The sequence below is a fragment of the Mus pahari genome, chromosome 18 (assembly GCF_900095145.1).
Source record: "Mus pahari chromosome 18, PAHARI_EIJ_v1.1, whole genome shotgun sequence".
Classification (NCBI taxonomy): domain Eukaryota; kingdom Metazoa; phylum Chordata; class Mammalia; order Rodentia; family Muridae; genus Mus; species Mus pahari.
In genome coordinates, this window is record NC_034607.1 from 11834587 (window position 1) to 11852363 (window position 17777).

The window sequence follows — 17777 nt, forward strand, 5'->3', positions numbered from 1 at the left end:
CAGGTGATCATGCAAGAATAAGAGAATTCTCCAATACTCGGTCTTCCTCTAGTCTGAGAACCCTACTCCGGATGCAAGCAAAGTCACGGAGAGTTGTCTACCACCTTCTGGGCCCTATGTCTGAAGGGGCACCTCTTCATAGCATCATGGGCCTCTAACTCCCTTCAATACCCTTAACCAACACATCCTTATCCTTCCTTCGTGCCCAATTTCAGTACCAACTCAAAAGCATTCCCAATTAAGTATGAACTGTGGATGGTAGACAACTTTTGTTTTCCATGGATTACTGTAACTTACTCTATGCAAGATGAGCCCAAATAAACTCCTGCTTCTCTAACTGGTCTTGGTTATAGTGTGTTTTATCAGAGCAATAGAAAAGTAACTGAACAGGAAGTGATGGAAAACAGCACAGAAGTGGAGGAGGAGGCAGGAGAGAGCAAGATTTAAAGGAGCAACCACATGTGAAAGCAAGAAGCAAGAAGAGTAGTGAGAAGCAATGTCCAAGCATCCTGATGTCTGGTCCAACTGGTCACCTACATCCCAGATCCAAGGTCTCTGGTCACCTCCAATGGGGTCATTCTTGATTCATTTCTCTGCAATGATTTTCTTATACGGTTTTGCTGAACATCTTCCAGTGGGCAAAAGTTATCTGTCCCTGGCAAGCCTGGAAACTCTGCAGACAAAAACTGGGGTTGGCTAGGGCCAGGCAAATTAAATCGAGTGTCCAAGAGAGGACTCCAGGCATTGCATTTTAATGAGTATTGGAGTGGAAATTTCAAGTGCTACAAACATACTTTGTTGACATGTTCTTAAATATTGACATTGCACACATTTTTCTCCAGAAAAATGCCAGACATAGGGGACCTTTGATAAATCTCATGACTCTGCTTTGATCTCAGTGACATGAGTATTTAATTTGTTCTGTTTGCGAACTCGGTGCTATGATGCACTTAGATCAACTCAACCAAGGGGGGGAGGATGACAGATTCTTTGGATCCTCTAAAGTCTGTGAAGGCTGTTAAGATTCAATATCCAAAGTCAACATTAGGAGCAAGCAGAGCAAACAGGAAGATTTCACTAACCAAAGGGTCTCAGCTATCCCAGGAGCTCAAACAGCAAAAGAAACCATTGCATGGCAAGATGCCTTTATTTGGTATGCAAATTCTGGGGTTAGCGATTCAGTTCGTGGGTATAAGGGAAGTAGATTCATGTCCAAATCCAGAACTAATTTTAATAGCATCTTACAATAACAAAACAAAATACATGTCAAAAGACGATAGTGAACCTTCCAATCATGCTCTGATGAAGAGCCAAGCAAGCTCTCTCTGTTAGGACCCTCATGGCCCCAAGAAGCTGAAGTGAGGAGACTTCTTCAAGTTAAGCTCACACAGAAAGGAGGTCTAGCTGCTTGGACACGTAGACTTTTATCACTTTTTGGTTTCCTGTGCTTTAGTGTTTTTCTGAGGTAGGAGAACTCCAGTTTGAACTATCCTGATCCAACCACTGAGACATATAATCAGGTCTGATAAACAGCGTGGAGGACCCTTAAATATTGGTGACAGAGGTTCCCAGAAAACACAGACTTCTACTGGAGTTCACTGATAAATAGCCAAGAATCTGTCCCTACTTGACACTTCAACTTCATCCATCTATCTTCCTGGGTTCCAGACTCTTTTCATGTTTGGCTTCTGGACTCCTTTTAAAAGTGTTTAGTTGCATTGTGTTTCTCTGGACCGCAACATGGTGGCTTCAGTGTACCTGCTTGTAAATGTATCTTCATCCAACCCAGCATGAGCCGCTTTCTCCCATCTCCATCCATGAGAAATTTGAGAATGGGTTACCTGGGGCCATTTTTCCTTGGCCAGTGAACCTTGGCTATGGTTCCTCCTGTGTTTGCCTTCTGGACTCAAACTATTGTTCCACCCACAAACTCCTGAGCACAGTGCATTGTTTACCTTTTGTGCCATTACACAGAGGCTTGCTGACTCTCAAGTAGGGCCTTGAATTCCACAAAGACATCTAAGGCTCTCTTCTAAGTGCTCATAATGACAGCAATTCTATAAAGAGAATCCCATGTATTTCATATGTATCGCTGTTTAGTCACATAACAAACCTTCAAAATTGGATATTTCTGTTCCCGATTTGAACATAAAGAAGAGGAAAAGGAGAAAGAGGATAAAGAGGAGTAGGAAGAAAAAGAGGTGGAGGAGGAAGACGGGGGAGAGAAGAGGACAAGAAGAGGTGGAGGAAGAAGAGGTTTGATGTTAAACTTGATTGAGTCTACAGTCTCTTTCCCAATAAGCTCCATTCTTAGGTTGCATGTAGAGATTATTTGCAGGCAACAGTATTCAGCCTAGCAAACTACATATGTGTCCTTTCGTAGAAGAATTCCTTTTAGATCCAAGACCTCACATGGTCACATGCACACCTACACAGAAACACGCATACAATTAATGAGTTCATTGACTGATTGGAAAATAAATAAATAAATAAATAAATAAATAAATAAATAAATAAAAGCTACAGGGACAGCATGTACAGGCTGGTCATGAACTTCCAAGGAAGTTCAGGCTGGCCTTGAACTCTCTATCCTCCTGTTGCTATGTTTCCTTTGGGTTGCTCCTGCTACATCAGGCAAGCCCTCATAGCCAATTGCTTATGATCCATACTACCCCATGATGACCCCTTCCTTCTTCTTTCCCATTCTCTCTTTGTGGTCCCTCCCTGAGACTCCAAATCCCAGGAACCTTTGTTCTGCCCCCTCCCTTTTGCCTAGCCCAACCTATAGGCATGTTCATTAACCAATCAGGGATAACTTGAGGGCAAGGTTTACATAGCATCATTTGATGTAAGTGAGAATCTTCTTGTAAGGGCACAGATCTTGGGGCATCAGTGTTTAGCATTCAAATACAAAGCAGCACCAGGCTCGCATTCCTGACAAGAGAAACTCATTTGCACTTGATTGTGATGAAGTGGGTAGCCCCCTCTCTGAATGTGTTGTGGGGAATCTTTAGTTCTGTGGCCCGGTGACCCCTCCTGATGGAGGAGGCCCAGACTGTCTTGGGTCCCGAGGATGAGTCTGTTTCCAGCCAGGGGGTAGGTGGAACCTGAATAGTGATGGTGGCTGTCTGTGTAGTTAAGAAGAAGACAAAGAGAAGCATAGTTTCCTAGCATCGACTTCCAACCACAGAGCTGTCAAAGGCTGCAGTTTTCTGTGATGAACATGCATCTCTGCTGGGTTTGGTATCTTTCCAAGGCTAGACGTCAGCCAGGAGTAGTTGATCATGCTCTAATCATTGGAGGATGCACCCATGCCTGCTGTCTGGGCAGCGCAGCTAAGTAGACCTCGGGGAAATAGAAGGAGAGCTGCTTTTTGGAGGTGTTCCTTTTCCTCTCTTAAAAGGGAAGTCCTGAGCTGGGGAGGTGGTGCCCAGTTAAAGGCTTGCTGTGCACATGTGAGGACTGAAGTTGTGATCCACAGGGCTTAGGAAACTGCCAGGTGGAAGGGTGGGAATAGTGGCTCACCTGCAATCCCAGCTCTGGAAGGCCAAGACAAGGGGTTGCTGGAAAAAGATGTGTAGCCATATTGGGGAATTCCCAACAGACATCACCCTTGGCTCTCTACATGCATGTACATGTATGTACCCCAGACATGCAAAGCATGCAACACACACACACATACATACATATGTGTGGGGAGATATGCTCACATGAGTGATTTCACACATATACTGCATGACAATAAAAAAAAAAAAAGACAAAAAACTGAATACTCCCTGTTCTTGGATGCTATTTGCATGGTTTCCAGCTTTGGGAGAAGGCCTGGTAGTCTCCACTGCCTGTGGAGTCCTATGCCCCAGCTACTAGGTAACCGTGACCGCAAGGCTTCCAGAGAAGCCAACATCCAAGACTAGAGAGGCTAAGACATTACTTCCTCAGAGTACCAGGGAAAGGAAGGGGGAAGGAACCACTGGATGCAAATAAATCACAGGAACCAGTTTTCCAGTTTCTTCTGTTTGTTCTCCAGCTTGCTTGGAATAAATTCTCTATACAGCTCATGGCTCTGCAGCTCACTTTGGGTAGAGGGGATTTACCCCTCAGATGGTAGCTATGTTGGGAAGAACCATGAGACAGGTGGATAAGAGAAATGCCAACACTCCCTGCTGTTGTTATGGTAACAGACCTGCAGACCCCCCTCTCCGACCCACCCAGCTGAAGGTCCCATGCTCTCAGAGAGAATGCATTTAAAACCTCTCCCTTTCTGAAGAAAAACAGAGAAGTAGTGGGGGAGGGGCATGGAGCTAGGTTGGGGAGGACTGGCAAGAGAGGAGAGAGGGGAAACTGAGGATTGGAGTGTAATTAATAAATTAATTAGAAAATCTTCTTTGGGAGTCTAGACAATTGACTCGGTGGTTAAAAGTACATATAGATTTTCCAGAGCACCCAAGTTCAAATCCCAACACCCAAGTCCAACAGCTCACAACCACCTATATCTCCAGCTCTGGTGGATCGGATGCACTTTTCTGACCTCCATGAACACGTACATAGGTGCTAGCACTCACATAGGCACATCTACCCAGGCTTACACATACACATAAATGAAATGAAAATAAATGAATGAATAAAACTCTTGCAAATTAAAATATAAAATAAAAACCAACTTCATTGGGCATTAGGGAGAGCTTGCTCAGTGATTAAGATCGCTTGCTGCTTCTCCAAGGCCTGAATTTAGATCCCAGCACCCACACTGGGCAGCTTACAACTGTCTGTAACTCATGTACCAAGGATCTGATGCCCTTTTCATACACACACACACACACACACACACACACACACACACACACACCTTTTACTAAAATTCTCTAGGGCCATTTCTCCCAGTACCCCAACACACCATTAATCATCAATATGTGTCTCTTGAATAAAACGGATGTTTTCACCAATAAGTAATATATTGATACCAACGGCTGTTAATATACTAAGCGCCATACTGATTAGAGAGCTGCCTTTGATGATTATCCTAGCTACTGGAGATGGAATCGCAGCCCAAGGTTCTGTCCTGGGACATGCTGATGGAGCAAGTGTGACCAGAGTCCCAGAGTCCTTGCCGCTTGTCACTTAGAGAGCTAGGAACTGAATCGTTAACTCCTGCTTTATCTAGAGAGCCTGGAGGTTCTGCGGTTTCAGAAAGTATGGTTCTAGAACATCTCATGTTGGAAGCTCCAGCTCAGCACATATGAAGACCACACAAGGCACAGGCTTTGTTCTGCCCCAATGTTAGGGAAACGGAGACGGATACAATGGCTCTCTGAAGTTGGCTGGGAGGTGTGTGGCTATAAGCCCAGAGCTTGTTCTTTATAATCCATACTCTTTTCTGTGTACCCCGTGCCCTGAGACTCAGGCTTCTGCCTTTGTTTTCTTTCCAGGCTGGGATCGATGGGGAAAGCATTGGCAACTGTCCTTTCTCCCAGCGTCTCTTCATGATCCTCTGGCTGAAAGGAGTCGTGTTCAATGTCACCACTGTGGATCTGAAAAGGTAAAGGACCCTGTGTTCATGAGGGGACATCTGGCACAAGGAAGAGTCAGATGGAATGAGAGCCATCCAAAGCCATCCTGGGGCTCCAGGAAAACCTCTGATGAATTCCACCTCATTGCCCAGAACTGTTCCCAGGGCCCAACCCAGCTCACAAAGGAGGCTAAAAGAAAAAAAAAAAAAAAAAACCAGAACCTCCCTCAGGGCTGTGCTTCACTACCCTGGTTGGCATCAGTTGATTAGCAAGAAGAAAAGAGAAGAGAAGAGAAAGCCAGGGCACACAGCAAGTGTCTGCCTCAAGGATGGGCACAGGCGTATAAAAACATCTTATCACAATAGCATAGGCATTAGGTTTGCAGGACCCTGGTGGGCTTCAGGACTGACAGCTGAATTTTCAGGGAATTAGAATCGCGACCTTTTCTGAGGATTTGTCTTGGCTTTCAGAACACCTAGCGGGAGAGTTCTGGACCAGAGGACTGCATGTACTGGCCCTACGAGGGGGAAAATATAGCTTGATTATGTCTAGTCCTTTGCAGCCCTGAGTTCCATTGTATTCATAGTTACCTGATGCGCTAAGGATCTAACCTGGGGCTCCCTGCATGCCGTTCAAGGGCTGCCACTGAGCTGTAATCTGGGTCCTCTGAGTAGAAGTAGAAGCATAGCAGGTGTGGCTAACAGTGCCCAGCAAAGCTTGGCCACGTCCTCCAGCCCACGGTGGGAAGGCTTTCCAAAGCAGCCTATGCTGTTCAGGTCTCCTATGCTCCTCCCTGGGTCCCATCTGCCCTCAGGGCTGCTCTTGTTCTTGGTAAGACATTTCTGCAGAATCCCCTGCCGCCAGGCTCAACTTCAGTCCCAGCTTCTTGGCAAGGCCTCTGGAACACATCACTCTCTGGAGTGGCCTCCCTTTAAACTCACCTGGGTCCGATCTGAGCTTCCTCGGGCAGAGTCACCCTTTAGCGTCTTACCTCCTCGTACCATCTACAACCCCAATGCTTCCTAACTGCTGATGGCTTGCCCCTGCAAAATCCTGCGGTATAAACCTTAATAAGGGAAACTCCAGCACTCTATATTACACAAGGAAGCCGAGACAGACCCACTGAGGTCCCTTACCGGCTGGAAATAGAAGGGGCTGCTGCTAAGATCCTAGTGTCTGGCACAGTAAGGGAACATGTACCTCCACGCAGCCAGTCTGTAACAACTAAAAAGAGCAGGGTGCCAGAGCCTGGGCAAGGAGCTCCCTTCCACAGAGACCAGCGTCTTTACACACTCCTGCCCGCCCCGCCCATAGGCGCTCACTAGAGTTCCCAGCTGGAGCTCAGGCAGGGAAAGGAGTCTCTCGGGCATCTTATGGATGCTTTTTTCCTTCTGTCACACACATTATCAGGCCCAGTCCTGCTGACATCCCTCTAAGGCTGCCTTGGTGAGTAACATCACCTTTGTTTACAGCGCTATCCACATGCACATAGATACTAATTCCTATGAAAACTGATCTTATTCTGGTTTTTAATCCGTGAGAGTGCTGTTAGGGGCTTAAGGAGGTGGGCCATGGATTGATGTACGTTTAGGATTCCACTTGACTTGCTGCACGAACCTGAAACCCAGCACCCCTCATGGAGCTGTCAGTCAGGGAGCTAAAGGAAGGATGAGGCCCGTGAAATAATTCACAGATCAAATCTGGAGATCCGGAAGTCTGTAATTTCAATTCCAAGAGCTGGGGTGGGAGCTGACATAGAGAGGAAGGGGTGGCGCTGGCCAGCATGCTTTTCACAATGCCCAGCTAAAGTTCAGGAGCCAGAAGTGGCATGTCCCCCAAGCTGTCAGAATCTAGCAGCCAAAGTACTCCCAGTACCCCAGAAACGAAACCACACCGCTGCCCTGTCACCAGACCAGCAGACCCGCTGTATCTTTAAGCCACAGTAACTGCTCCAAAATAAGATCAGAGGGGACTTCCTTCCTGGCCAGTGTCAGTTACAAAACAGGAGCAGCCTGCAAAGAATGTCCTCTTTTCATGTGAGGGGAGGGACTCACACGGAGTCAACAAGGCACTAAGTAAATTAGTCTCAGTTGTCTGAGTGTCACAGAAGGAGGCTGGAGAGCAGCCTGTTGGGAGTGACTCGGGAGCTGCACCATCACTGGAATTCTTGTCGTCCCCTCCCTATGATTAGACCAGGAATTTGTCTCCTCCCCGACGCCTCTACCCCCTCTTGTTGACATTTTACAGTTTCTCCATCTCATATTTTCTGCTCCAGTGGCCACAAAGAATGTTGCAAACTCAGAATGGAAACTCCCATGGCTGCCCCGAGACTCCAGCATGAGCCCTACCCTCCTTCCTCAGTAGGGCCCCCTGAGTCTCCACTTCCTGTTGCTAAGCTCCTGTGACCACCTGGCAGGAGGGATTTTAGAGGCACACCACATCACTGGCACTAACAGACTCAACATCGTTCTTGGGTTCTTGACGTACCTTCCCTGTGGCAATCAATATACTAAGTATCCAGCACCGACGGGGACCACACCAGGCACTGCTGAGGGCTGAGTCTAGAAAGTTCGATTGATTACTTCCTGTTCATTCATTGGACGCATGCTCCACATTGCTGCTCTCTTCCCTAACATCTTCCCCTGCCTCTCTGGATCACGGGGACCTCAGCATCTCCCTGTCCCCAATGTGTGCAATGTCTCCCGTGTGCGCTGCAAAGGTGGTAAGGTTCCTGACACTGGGTTATCTTAGATTTAAGAATGACTGCGAGCAACATACCAAGAGACCTTTCTTCTTTATGCTTTGGTATGGAGTCCGGGATGGGCCCAGGGCTTCACACATACTAGGCAAGGGCTTGCTATTTCACCGGCTCCCATTTCATACTTTCTGTTTTGATATAGATCTTGCTAACTTTCCCAGACTAAACCTGCGTTCACTCTGGGAGTCCAGGCTGGCCCTGAACTTGAGATCTTTCTGCCTTAGCTTGCCTGTCTAATTGGGACAAGCGAGCCTGTTTTCTCTCTTCTGAAGGACTGAGTTTGGCAAAGTACCCTTCAACTATAAGGTTTTACTGGTCCCAGGAAAACCTGAGACAAAAGGAAACTGCTTTCCTGGACAGGAGCTGCATTTACTCAAGTCCTACTAGATACATGAAGTTGTGATTCCTTGGAACTGGATTATTTATAATTAGAAGTACCCCTCCAATGCCCTCAAATTTTGTTGTAAAAGATTCCATTTCTGGCTTAGGAGATCTTCAATTTACATATATTAAATTAATTTTTAAAATCTTTCACAAAACACATAAGTTTTAGTAAAATTAAAATCATAATGGTTATATTTTTTAAAAATTTGTGCTCAAATTAAGATTAAAAACAGTAAAAGGTGAAGTATGTTGGATTATTAACTGGTTTCCTGCAGGAAGGCTGCCTACTGGTCCCCGACATTCATTGGAAAGCACAAACTTTCATAATTCGGTTGGAGTACTTTCAATATCAGACCAACTTTCCCGAGTTCTAATTTCACAGTTAAAGTCAATCCTTTTTTTTAATTTAATTTTTTATTATACATGTATGGCTGGTTTGTCTGCATGTGTGTCTGTTCACTATGTGTGCAGTACCTGAAGAGGCCAGAAGAGGGCACCAGTCCTCCTGGAACTGGCATTACAGGCAGTTCTGAGCTGTTAGCGGCCATGTGGGTTTTGGAAACTGAATGTGGGTGTTGGGAACTCTTTGTCTGATTGATTAATTTCCAAGACAGTATTCTAGTCTGTAGCCCACACTGGTATCCCAATGGTAGCAATCCCCCTGCTCCAGCCTTCCAAGCGCTGGGATAACAGGAATGGATGGACCACCAAGCCCAGCTCATAGTTCTTGATATAGAATCCTTGGCTAAAGCCTCCCCAATGTTTCCTGGTCTGCAACATTGAATGTAGGCCTCTGGACCTAACCCCATGAGTTTTCACCAGGATCCATTGGTTAAATAACAATAATGCTCCTTGAACACACTGACTTCATTCAACAGTCTGATTTTCAGTTACTATTTCCCTTTCTCATGGATTCTGCATGCCAGGGACCATTTAGAGGCTATATATATATATATATATATATATATATATATATATATATGTATATTTGTGAAGTCTAGGAAGAGATTGATCAATATCAGATGTTAATTAGCTACATATTAAAATTTATGTTACTCAGAGTGGGAGCACTGGAACTTGAACAAGTCCCCAACATATATTGTATTCAAGAACCAAACTCAAGTCCTCTGGAAAAGTGGAATGTGTCCTTAGCCGCTGAGCCATTTCTTCAGCCCCATTGTGTTAATTTGTCAAGCCTGAAATTGTGTGTTTTGTTGGAACAACTAGTGAGAGGGCGTTTGGAAGCACAGTCCTGTGCAGTTAAAGCTGGGAGCTAATTTAGATGGTCACTGTGATTCCCTCCGGGCTTTTCGGTTGTGTTCACCGTCGTCTTGTGAGGTACTTCTGCCATTTTCTTCCCCTGGATGAGTTTTCTGTTTCACACCAGAAGCCCACAGAGCTCTCTCCAGCTTCTACTGTCTCACACCTAGCACCACAAATCTGTTTGTGCTACGGGCATGTTGATTAACCCCAGACCATAGTTAACGTCATAGGCTTCTCAGAACAGGAGGGCCAATGGTTCAGACCCTCACTGAACTCTCACTCTCTCCACAGAAAGCCAGCCGATCTACACAACCTGGCTCCTGGCACGCACCCACCCTTCCTGACCTTCAACGGGGACGTGAAGACAGATGTCAACAAGATTGAAGAATTCCTGGAGGAGACCCTAACCCCTGAGAAGTAAGCTGATTCTTTATAGACCTATGGACAGGGAGAGAGTTAGCTGGGGGAAGGCGGATTTCCAGTGAGGCTGTTTCAGTTTTAGGTTAGCAAATGGAACCCCAATCTCAGAGTGGGTGCACTAAGGCAAGTTACCCATAGCTATTGCCAGTCAGTTCCTACAGAGTGACTTTAGGGACCATGGGAAGATCTCTCTCCCTCCCCCCCCCTCTCTCCCTTTCCCTTTCCTCTTCTCTCCCACCAGCTTTATTCCCCTGAAAAACTCAAGACAGTGCAAACTTCTTCATCTTCAGTAGAGGGATAAAAGGCTGATGTAATGATGACACACCAGGAAAGGGACAGCCGGTGCCTGAGACCACACCAGGTACCATAAGTCTGAGCAAGCCACAGACATACATACAAATACGGATTGGGACTGGCAGGCATAGGAGCTGAGAGTTCTCACGGGGGCAGATTAGCTATTACTGATACAAGAGGAGGTAAGAGACATAGTCTAAAAGATGGCCAAGTCTGGGGACATTAATCGCAGAATACGGTAATCAGAGATGAAAACAATCCTACCTCATTGTTAAACTGGAAACCCCGTGTTCCTGACAGAGTCAGGCATGGGCTCAGCACCTCAGGGTCGCCACGGAAAGATCTTCAGCTGTAAGATCTGTCACCTGGAACGTCAGCTGTAAGACTTTCCCTGACTTCTGGGAAGGGTTTCCTGTGTAAAGGGTTGGGGATGTGGCTCCGATGGTGCTCATGTGTCACGTGAGGAGCCCCGAGTTCCTTACTCAAGGACACATAAACCAGGTGCATGCCTGCATTCTCAGTAAGGGAAGCAGAGTGAGAATAAGATCACCTTTCTGTGTTTAACTCAAGGTTCTGTTTACCTGTCAGCAAATGTCGCTCCCAGGCTGTGTCAGGCGCTGAGCTCTGTGAGTTACATCACACTCTCATCAGCCCTGGTACATGGGAGAAAGGGCTGTCCTTATCCTTGTCTTATGGTCTGATACAGTGGGATAGCCCATGGTGTCCAACGATGCCTTCCTGTTGGACGATTACTAGTCCCCAATGGATGCCCTAATGAAACCTTAAGCAAGGAACCATGCTCCCTTAAGAGCATCCTTTGTCATCATGTTAGGACAGATCATTTTCAAACTGAGGGGGAAGTGGCCTGCAGCCATTTTTTATAAAAGATTTATTTATGTATTTTTATATATGTGAGTTCAATGTCACTTTCTTCAGACACATCAGAAGAGGGCATCGGATCCCATTACAGATGGTTGTGAGCCACCATGTGGTTGCTGAGAATTGAACTCAGGATCTCTGGAAGAGCATTCAGTGTTCTTGACTGCTGAGCCATCTTTACGGCCCTGGGTATAGACTTTCAATAAGGAAATAAGTCCAATCAGCAGCGAGTCACAGGCGGCATCCAGAAGCCATGTGTGCCTTCAAACAGAACACCAGCCAGCCCCCTGGGTGGATATGTCCCGAAGGGGCCGACTCCTCACTCCTTCTTGCTCTCCTGGGACTCAGCCTCATTTGTCCCTTGTACTAGTTGCAAATCCCACGTGAAAACCTGTTTTCACTAACTCGGGCAGAGTCCAGACATTGCCTGGTTAGGTTAATGTTGTCTCTTTGGAACAAATCCTCCTGGTCAGGAATGTCTACTTCCACCCAGTCTGGAGAACAGAGAAGCACCAGAAATGAGGGGCAGGGCTGTCCACACAGTCTTCTGCTAAGCCTATAGATGGGATATACTGCTCGCTCTGCCGGGGGGTGGGGGTGGGGGGAGGGACACAAGTGTCATCTTGACCCTTCCCATCTCTGTTCTTGCTTCAAGCCTCCTCCATGAAAGAACACACACCCCCGCCCCACACCGTTTTCTGTCCTAGTCCTTGACACTCAGGTCAGCCAAGCCCCTTAGCTCTTGTCATCTTGGTCTGTATCCCCAGTGAGACTTTATGGGATTATAGATTTCACAGTTTGTGGATATCCTTCTTGAATAAGGTCATTATCAGACCCACCGTCTTTTTAATCAGCTTGTAAGCTCCCATGGTTGGAGCAGGGTCTGGAGGTGCTGGACGGGGCCGCTCTAGATGTCCCACCCTGCTCCATCATGCCATTCGTGCTGAGCACACTGCTTCCAGCCTAGGTCTCTTTTGGACCTCGGCTAAGAGTAGGAGGTGTGATGGAGGCCCTTCCTGCCAGGCTGGTGAGCCGACCATTTAGATCCTCAAGCTCATTAAATGAATGACTTCAGAAGTCTCTCCTGAAGTTAGGCAATCATCAACTGCTCAGGATGCTGTTCACAGAACGTGCCCTTAGATGCCTCTGTGCCCGTCAGATGGGGGCTGGTGTTCCAGATACTGGCCAGTAACTAGCACCGAGCCAGTGCCTCAGCTCCAGCCCCAGAGTCTGGCCAGTCTGCTCCCAAGCCACCAGCTTAGCCAATCCCCCCATTAACTCAGGCTGAAAGGTGGGGTGGCTCGCATCCAGAGGCTCACGGAGTAGTGTTCCCTGGCCTTATGCTTCTCCAGGGGGCAGCACAGCTCCCCGTTTCCTGATGCTCTGAGGAGGCCATGTGTTTCTTATCATGCCACTGTTTGTAAAAATTTCCAGAGAGCCAAGCTTTTTCTCTCTCAGCTTTGTTTTTTTAAAGGAGAAGAAATCACACATGAATACTCCAACACTCAAAAAAAAAAAAAAAATTGCGTTTGGTTCCAGAGAGTATTTGGTGTCAAGATGAAGAGTCCGGGAAATCTCAAGTAGTTTCTAAATGAGACTAACGACCCTCCTTTCTGTGGACTGGCCCACTTAGTGCTAGGAAAAGGGTCAGGAAGCTCACGCAGAGTTATGTATTGAGACATGCCTGGCCCTTAACCAGAACCATCTCCATCCCATAACCAGAGTTGCTAGGATTCAGAACAGAGAAGCATGACCACCTCAAAACCAACTACATATCCTGTGTGACTTTAGACAAGGCTCCCTCCCGTCTTATTTGATCTTCTGGTAAGTGAAGGGCTATCAACCAGTGTACCCCAAGATCTCTTTCAGCCCCAAATCTTGGACTGCATGAGTTTCACAGAGGACTTTGCATAAAGCTAACTGTTACAAAATAATCCGAGTGCATAGAAGTTAGGATAAGAATTCAGGGGTGAGGGGCCGGTGAAATGACTCAGCACTTACTGTTTGTCATGCAAGCATCAAGACCAGGGTTTAGAAACTCCTTTAACTGCCTAGTGGGCATAGTGACACCCCCCCCCCATAATTTCACCATGGGAAGGCAGAAGTAGGGGATTCCCCCAGAGCAAACTGGACAGCTAGACTAGCCACACTGGGGAGCTCTGGGTTTGACTGGGAGACACGGGCTCAGCAAATGAGAGGGAGGTGCAGTCTAATGGAGAATGATTCCAAACATCAACCCCAGAGCTCCTGTATGCACACACACATATGCACACATACACCTCCACACATACCACATGCAAAACCATGCATACACATAAGCATGCCACATGAACACACAAATCATAGAAGGAAGAAAAAAATAGAATTCTGGACGCTAATCAAAAATCGGCTGTTTACACGGTGTGCCGTGGCATCCGTCAGGTGGCAGCCATAATCTGAGGCTCAGAATCAAGGCGCTGAGAATACACTGTTTTATATTTAAATGGCGTATACAGATCCCTTACAGCAGTAGAGCAGGATTATGTTCTCCTGCCGCTCTAACAGGTGGAGGCAGTTTCAGAAGCCTCCGCGAGATGGTTGAGCTTGGGTTCTGGAGTTCATGCCTTGGCTTCAGGTCTCTGCTGCCAGGTGGTACTCTCCTGTTGAAACACGTGGTGCTGTGGCCTGACACGACAAGGGCACATGCCACTTAAGCAGACTCTTAGTGGATACTGTGGGGCTCCTCCACCTTGTAGCTGTGCATACGGCACCTCCAACAGATCTTAAGAGAGAAAACAAAAATAACAACAACAACAACAACAACAACAACAAAAGAAGCACACACAGTGCTTTCAAGGACCAGAGCCCAAAGGAGTTAAATCACACACACATGCACATACATACACACATGCACACCCCCTATTCCATTGGCTAGAACCTAGTCACGTGACTGCAGAGTGGCTGGCTGGGACGTGTGCAGAAGCCCGTGGACATTATTTACTCTGTGTGCACAGTTGCTGCTGTAGGCAACGTTAAAACAAAGCAATCAGAAAGATACTTTTCCAATCTTGATTCCCAAGAGCTATGTGATAACTCTGTGAGACAACGTGCACGCGTGTCGATTCAGCCCAGGTCGGCATGGCAACAGGCCAGGGGGCCGATTCCCCCCCCAGATGGAGCGTGGTAAACCAATGAGATGATTGGGATTATTTATAGGGGCATGGGCAACTCAAAGGTCAATCCCAGCGTGGTTACTACGGATGAAATCACTCCGTCCTGGGACCCTGCACAACTTGAAGCCAGTTCCATTGAGGAGCTTACCCTTCCCCGGGGAACCTTAGGGAGGAGCTTCACAGATGTGTAACCTCCGAAGCTTCTGGAATCTTACGAGATTTCCTCTCCACTCCAAGAAGGAGAGGCACTGCCACAAGGGTGAGTCCCGAAGCTCAGAGCATCAGAGCCCACTTAAAAGCCAGGCAGGCGGGGCTGCCATCTGCGATGCCAGGACTGACGAAGCAGGGACAGGAGCTTCCCGGGTCAAGATGGCTCTTCTTCACACACTAGACAGAGTTACTGAGGAAGCTCAGGACTGCGTCCAGAACACAGTGGCCGCTCGGTGCAAGGTAGTTTCCCCACCATGAGAGCACCGAGTAGGAAGGACACTCACTGCTTCAGAGTCTCCAAGTCAGTTTCTTATTGGTCCCACACTAAGGTCCTTAAGTGACTGTTTGCCTTGGATCTCCAACAGCCTTTGCTATAAAATAGGGTGGCTGTGCTGGAGAGCTGGGACCAATATATTCCCGAGGGCTTTTCCAAAGGCAGCGTCTCTGACATTAAATCTGTCACGGCAAAATCAATCAATCAATCAATCATCAATCCATCAATCAAAACGAATAGTCTGCCATGGCTCCAAGAGTGGAACAGTCCTAGCTAATGAGATCATTTAAGAAGAAAGGAATGAAAGAATAATGACAAATGACTTGTGTGCATGCGTGCACAAGTGCGGGTATGTGCACATGTGTGTGGAGGTCAAGGTTAACTTGAGTGGCATTCTTCAGGTGTCATCTCCTCGCTTGTCCTCCAAGCATCAAAGTCTCCCCAGCCTAAAAGTCATGAGTTAGTCTCCCCCTGCTGACCACTGGGCCTCAGCGATCCCCCTGCCTCACTGCCCCAGCCCTGGGATTACAAGCTTGCTACCATCCTCTCCTGACAGGGATTCTGGGAGTCAGATCCAGAATCTTTTCTCACCATCCTTACTGGCTGGCCTAGCTCCCAAACCCCACAGCATGTGATTTTTAAAGGCTCCATTGTGGTTAAAAACATACAATCTGAAGAAAAGAATTTTGATTAATAGACAAAACAACCCAGACGTGACGCAGACAGTAAAACTACCCCCTCCAGATCACAAAGCTTATTGCTAATAATGATAAATTGACCATCTGCCTGGTCACGTACACAATGATCTCGTGAAAAGAATTTTTAATGAATATTAAGAATTCTTTTATTAAATTAATAATTATCATTACTCATGTGATGACAGTGTCGGGTAAACCCAAGGATTTCCACACATGCGAGCTTACTCCTCATTCAGTTTCAACACCAAGGACCCTAAGCCTGGCCAACCTCTTGCATGGTTTTTTTTTTTTTTTTTTTTTTTTTTTTTTCACTTCAAAATGAGAAACAGTGCAAGGGATAGAGTGGGATCATTGTAAATCTCCCTCCATGCTTGGAAATCCTGGTGATAAAAAACACATGACCTGCGAGTGGAACCTGGTTAAGTTACTCTCACCCTGCATGTATAATAAGCATCAGAGAGACATTTGAGAAGCACACAGCGGACATTATTCCTTTGGAGACATGATTTAGGAGGACCTTGGTGCTCTGGGCAGCTAGGATTGTGGTGGTGAGTAGACAGGCATTTTCATAAGTTCAGGGGACATATCAGAAACCCCACCTGACACAGAGGCCAGCCCTGTGTTGCCGTGTCTCCTGGGTCATTTCAGGAAGAGGGTTATGGGTGACACCTTGGTTCCTTGCCCAACAGACTGAATCACTCTGGTTAAGTCTCTCAACACCTCACTGGCCTCTGATTTCCTTAATAATGATCCAGGGTTTCGTGCCCACCCTCCTCGTGAAATGGTGGTTAAATCCCAAAAGATGGTAGCTCCAGCCAGAAAAGGGAATACCGCTCCCTGTGACGCAGACAAGGTCGCCACTGAAGAGTCCTGTTCTTCTAGCACCATTCAACACCATGGCTTCCCTTCCAGGTACCCCAAACTGGCTGCAAAACACCGGGAATCTAACACTGCGGGCATCGACATCTTCTCCAAGTTCTCAGCCTACATCAAAAACACCAAACAGCAGAGCAATGCTGGTGAGTGAGCCTTCCAGGGATGCCTCGGCAGGGTCCGCCTCGGGCCAAGCGGTGCGTCTCTGGTTTGCCCATGGCCATTTCAGAACATCAAGCCAGAGAAGCTTCTGGAACCAGTGCTGCTTGTTATATTCTCACCCCCGCTCATCCTCCTGACTCAGAACCTGCTGCCTGTAGAGTCGGAGAAACAAGAGCGTGTTGTTGGTGACTCAGAGGCAGGGTATAGCCAGCTTTGGAAAGCCTCCTTATTGCATAGCCTGGGAAGATTCTCAGTGCTGGGTCTTTTCTCCAGACACGTAATGTCTGTGTCATACATTTCCACTTCCTTTTAGTCCCCTCATAAAGCTTTGCAAGGGCTGCCAAGAAGCATGAGGAGGGCAAAGATGGCCAAATTTTGGTGAACACCACAGACCTAATTCTCTGTACTCTATGCCCTGAGTGCGGAGGGTTAGGGAAGGACTTCTGAAAGCCTGGCTCCCTCTCTTAACAGCCCTTCCTTCCTGACATCAGCTGCAGCCCTGGGACCTGCTGCTCCTATGATGGGGTCTCAGCACCCCACATTTAGGCTCACAGGTATTTCAGTCCCTCGTGCAGCATGTTCTGTTAAAGGTTGGCTGAGGTATCTGAAGGGGAACGTGCGGGACCTGAAGAGTTGCTGTGAGATCCCCAGAGGAAAGGGATGAGGGAGACCTTTGGTTCCCGCCACCACCATGGAGAGGGGGCATGGGCGAGATCCCTGGGCTCTGGGACCAAACCAAACAGAGGGAATGCCTCATGAATGTGCACGAGTGGACAAGTTGATAATCCACAGTGGATCACAAGAAAGTACCAGGTACTCTTAGAGTTCAGAGCAGAGGTGATTTGGTGTGTGTGTGTGTGTGTGTGTGTGTGTGTGTGTGTGAGAGAGAGAGAGAGAGAGAGA

General features: G+C 47.2%; 1 protein-coding gene across 2 annotated transcripts in view; it reads left to right on the forward strand.

Annotated features, from left to right (window-relative positions):
* The window catches only part of Clic5 (chloride intracellular channel 5), a 141054-nt gene that overhangs the window by 91560 nt on the left and 31717 nt on the right, over positions 1-17777 (forward strand). For both annotated transcript variants that reach the window (XM_021218249.2, XM_021218250.2), the window contains 3 exons: positions 5427-5536; positions 10204-10329; positions 16752-16858. In XM_021218249.2, coding sequence (XP_021073908.1) covers positions 5427-5536; positions 10204-10329; positions 16752-16858 — 343 coding nt within the window. The remainder of the gene's footprint in view (positions 1-5426; positions 5537-10203; positions 10330-16751; positions 16859-17777) is intronic.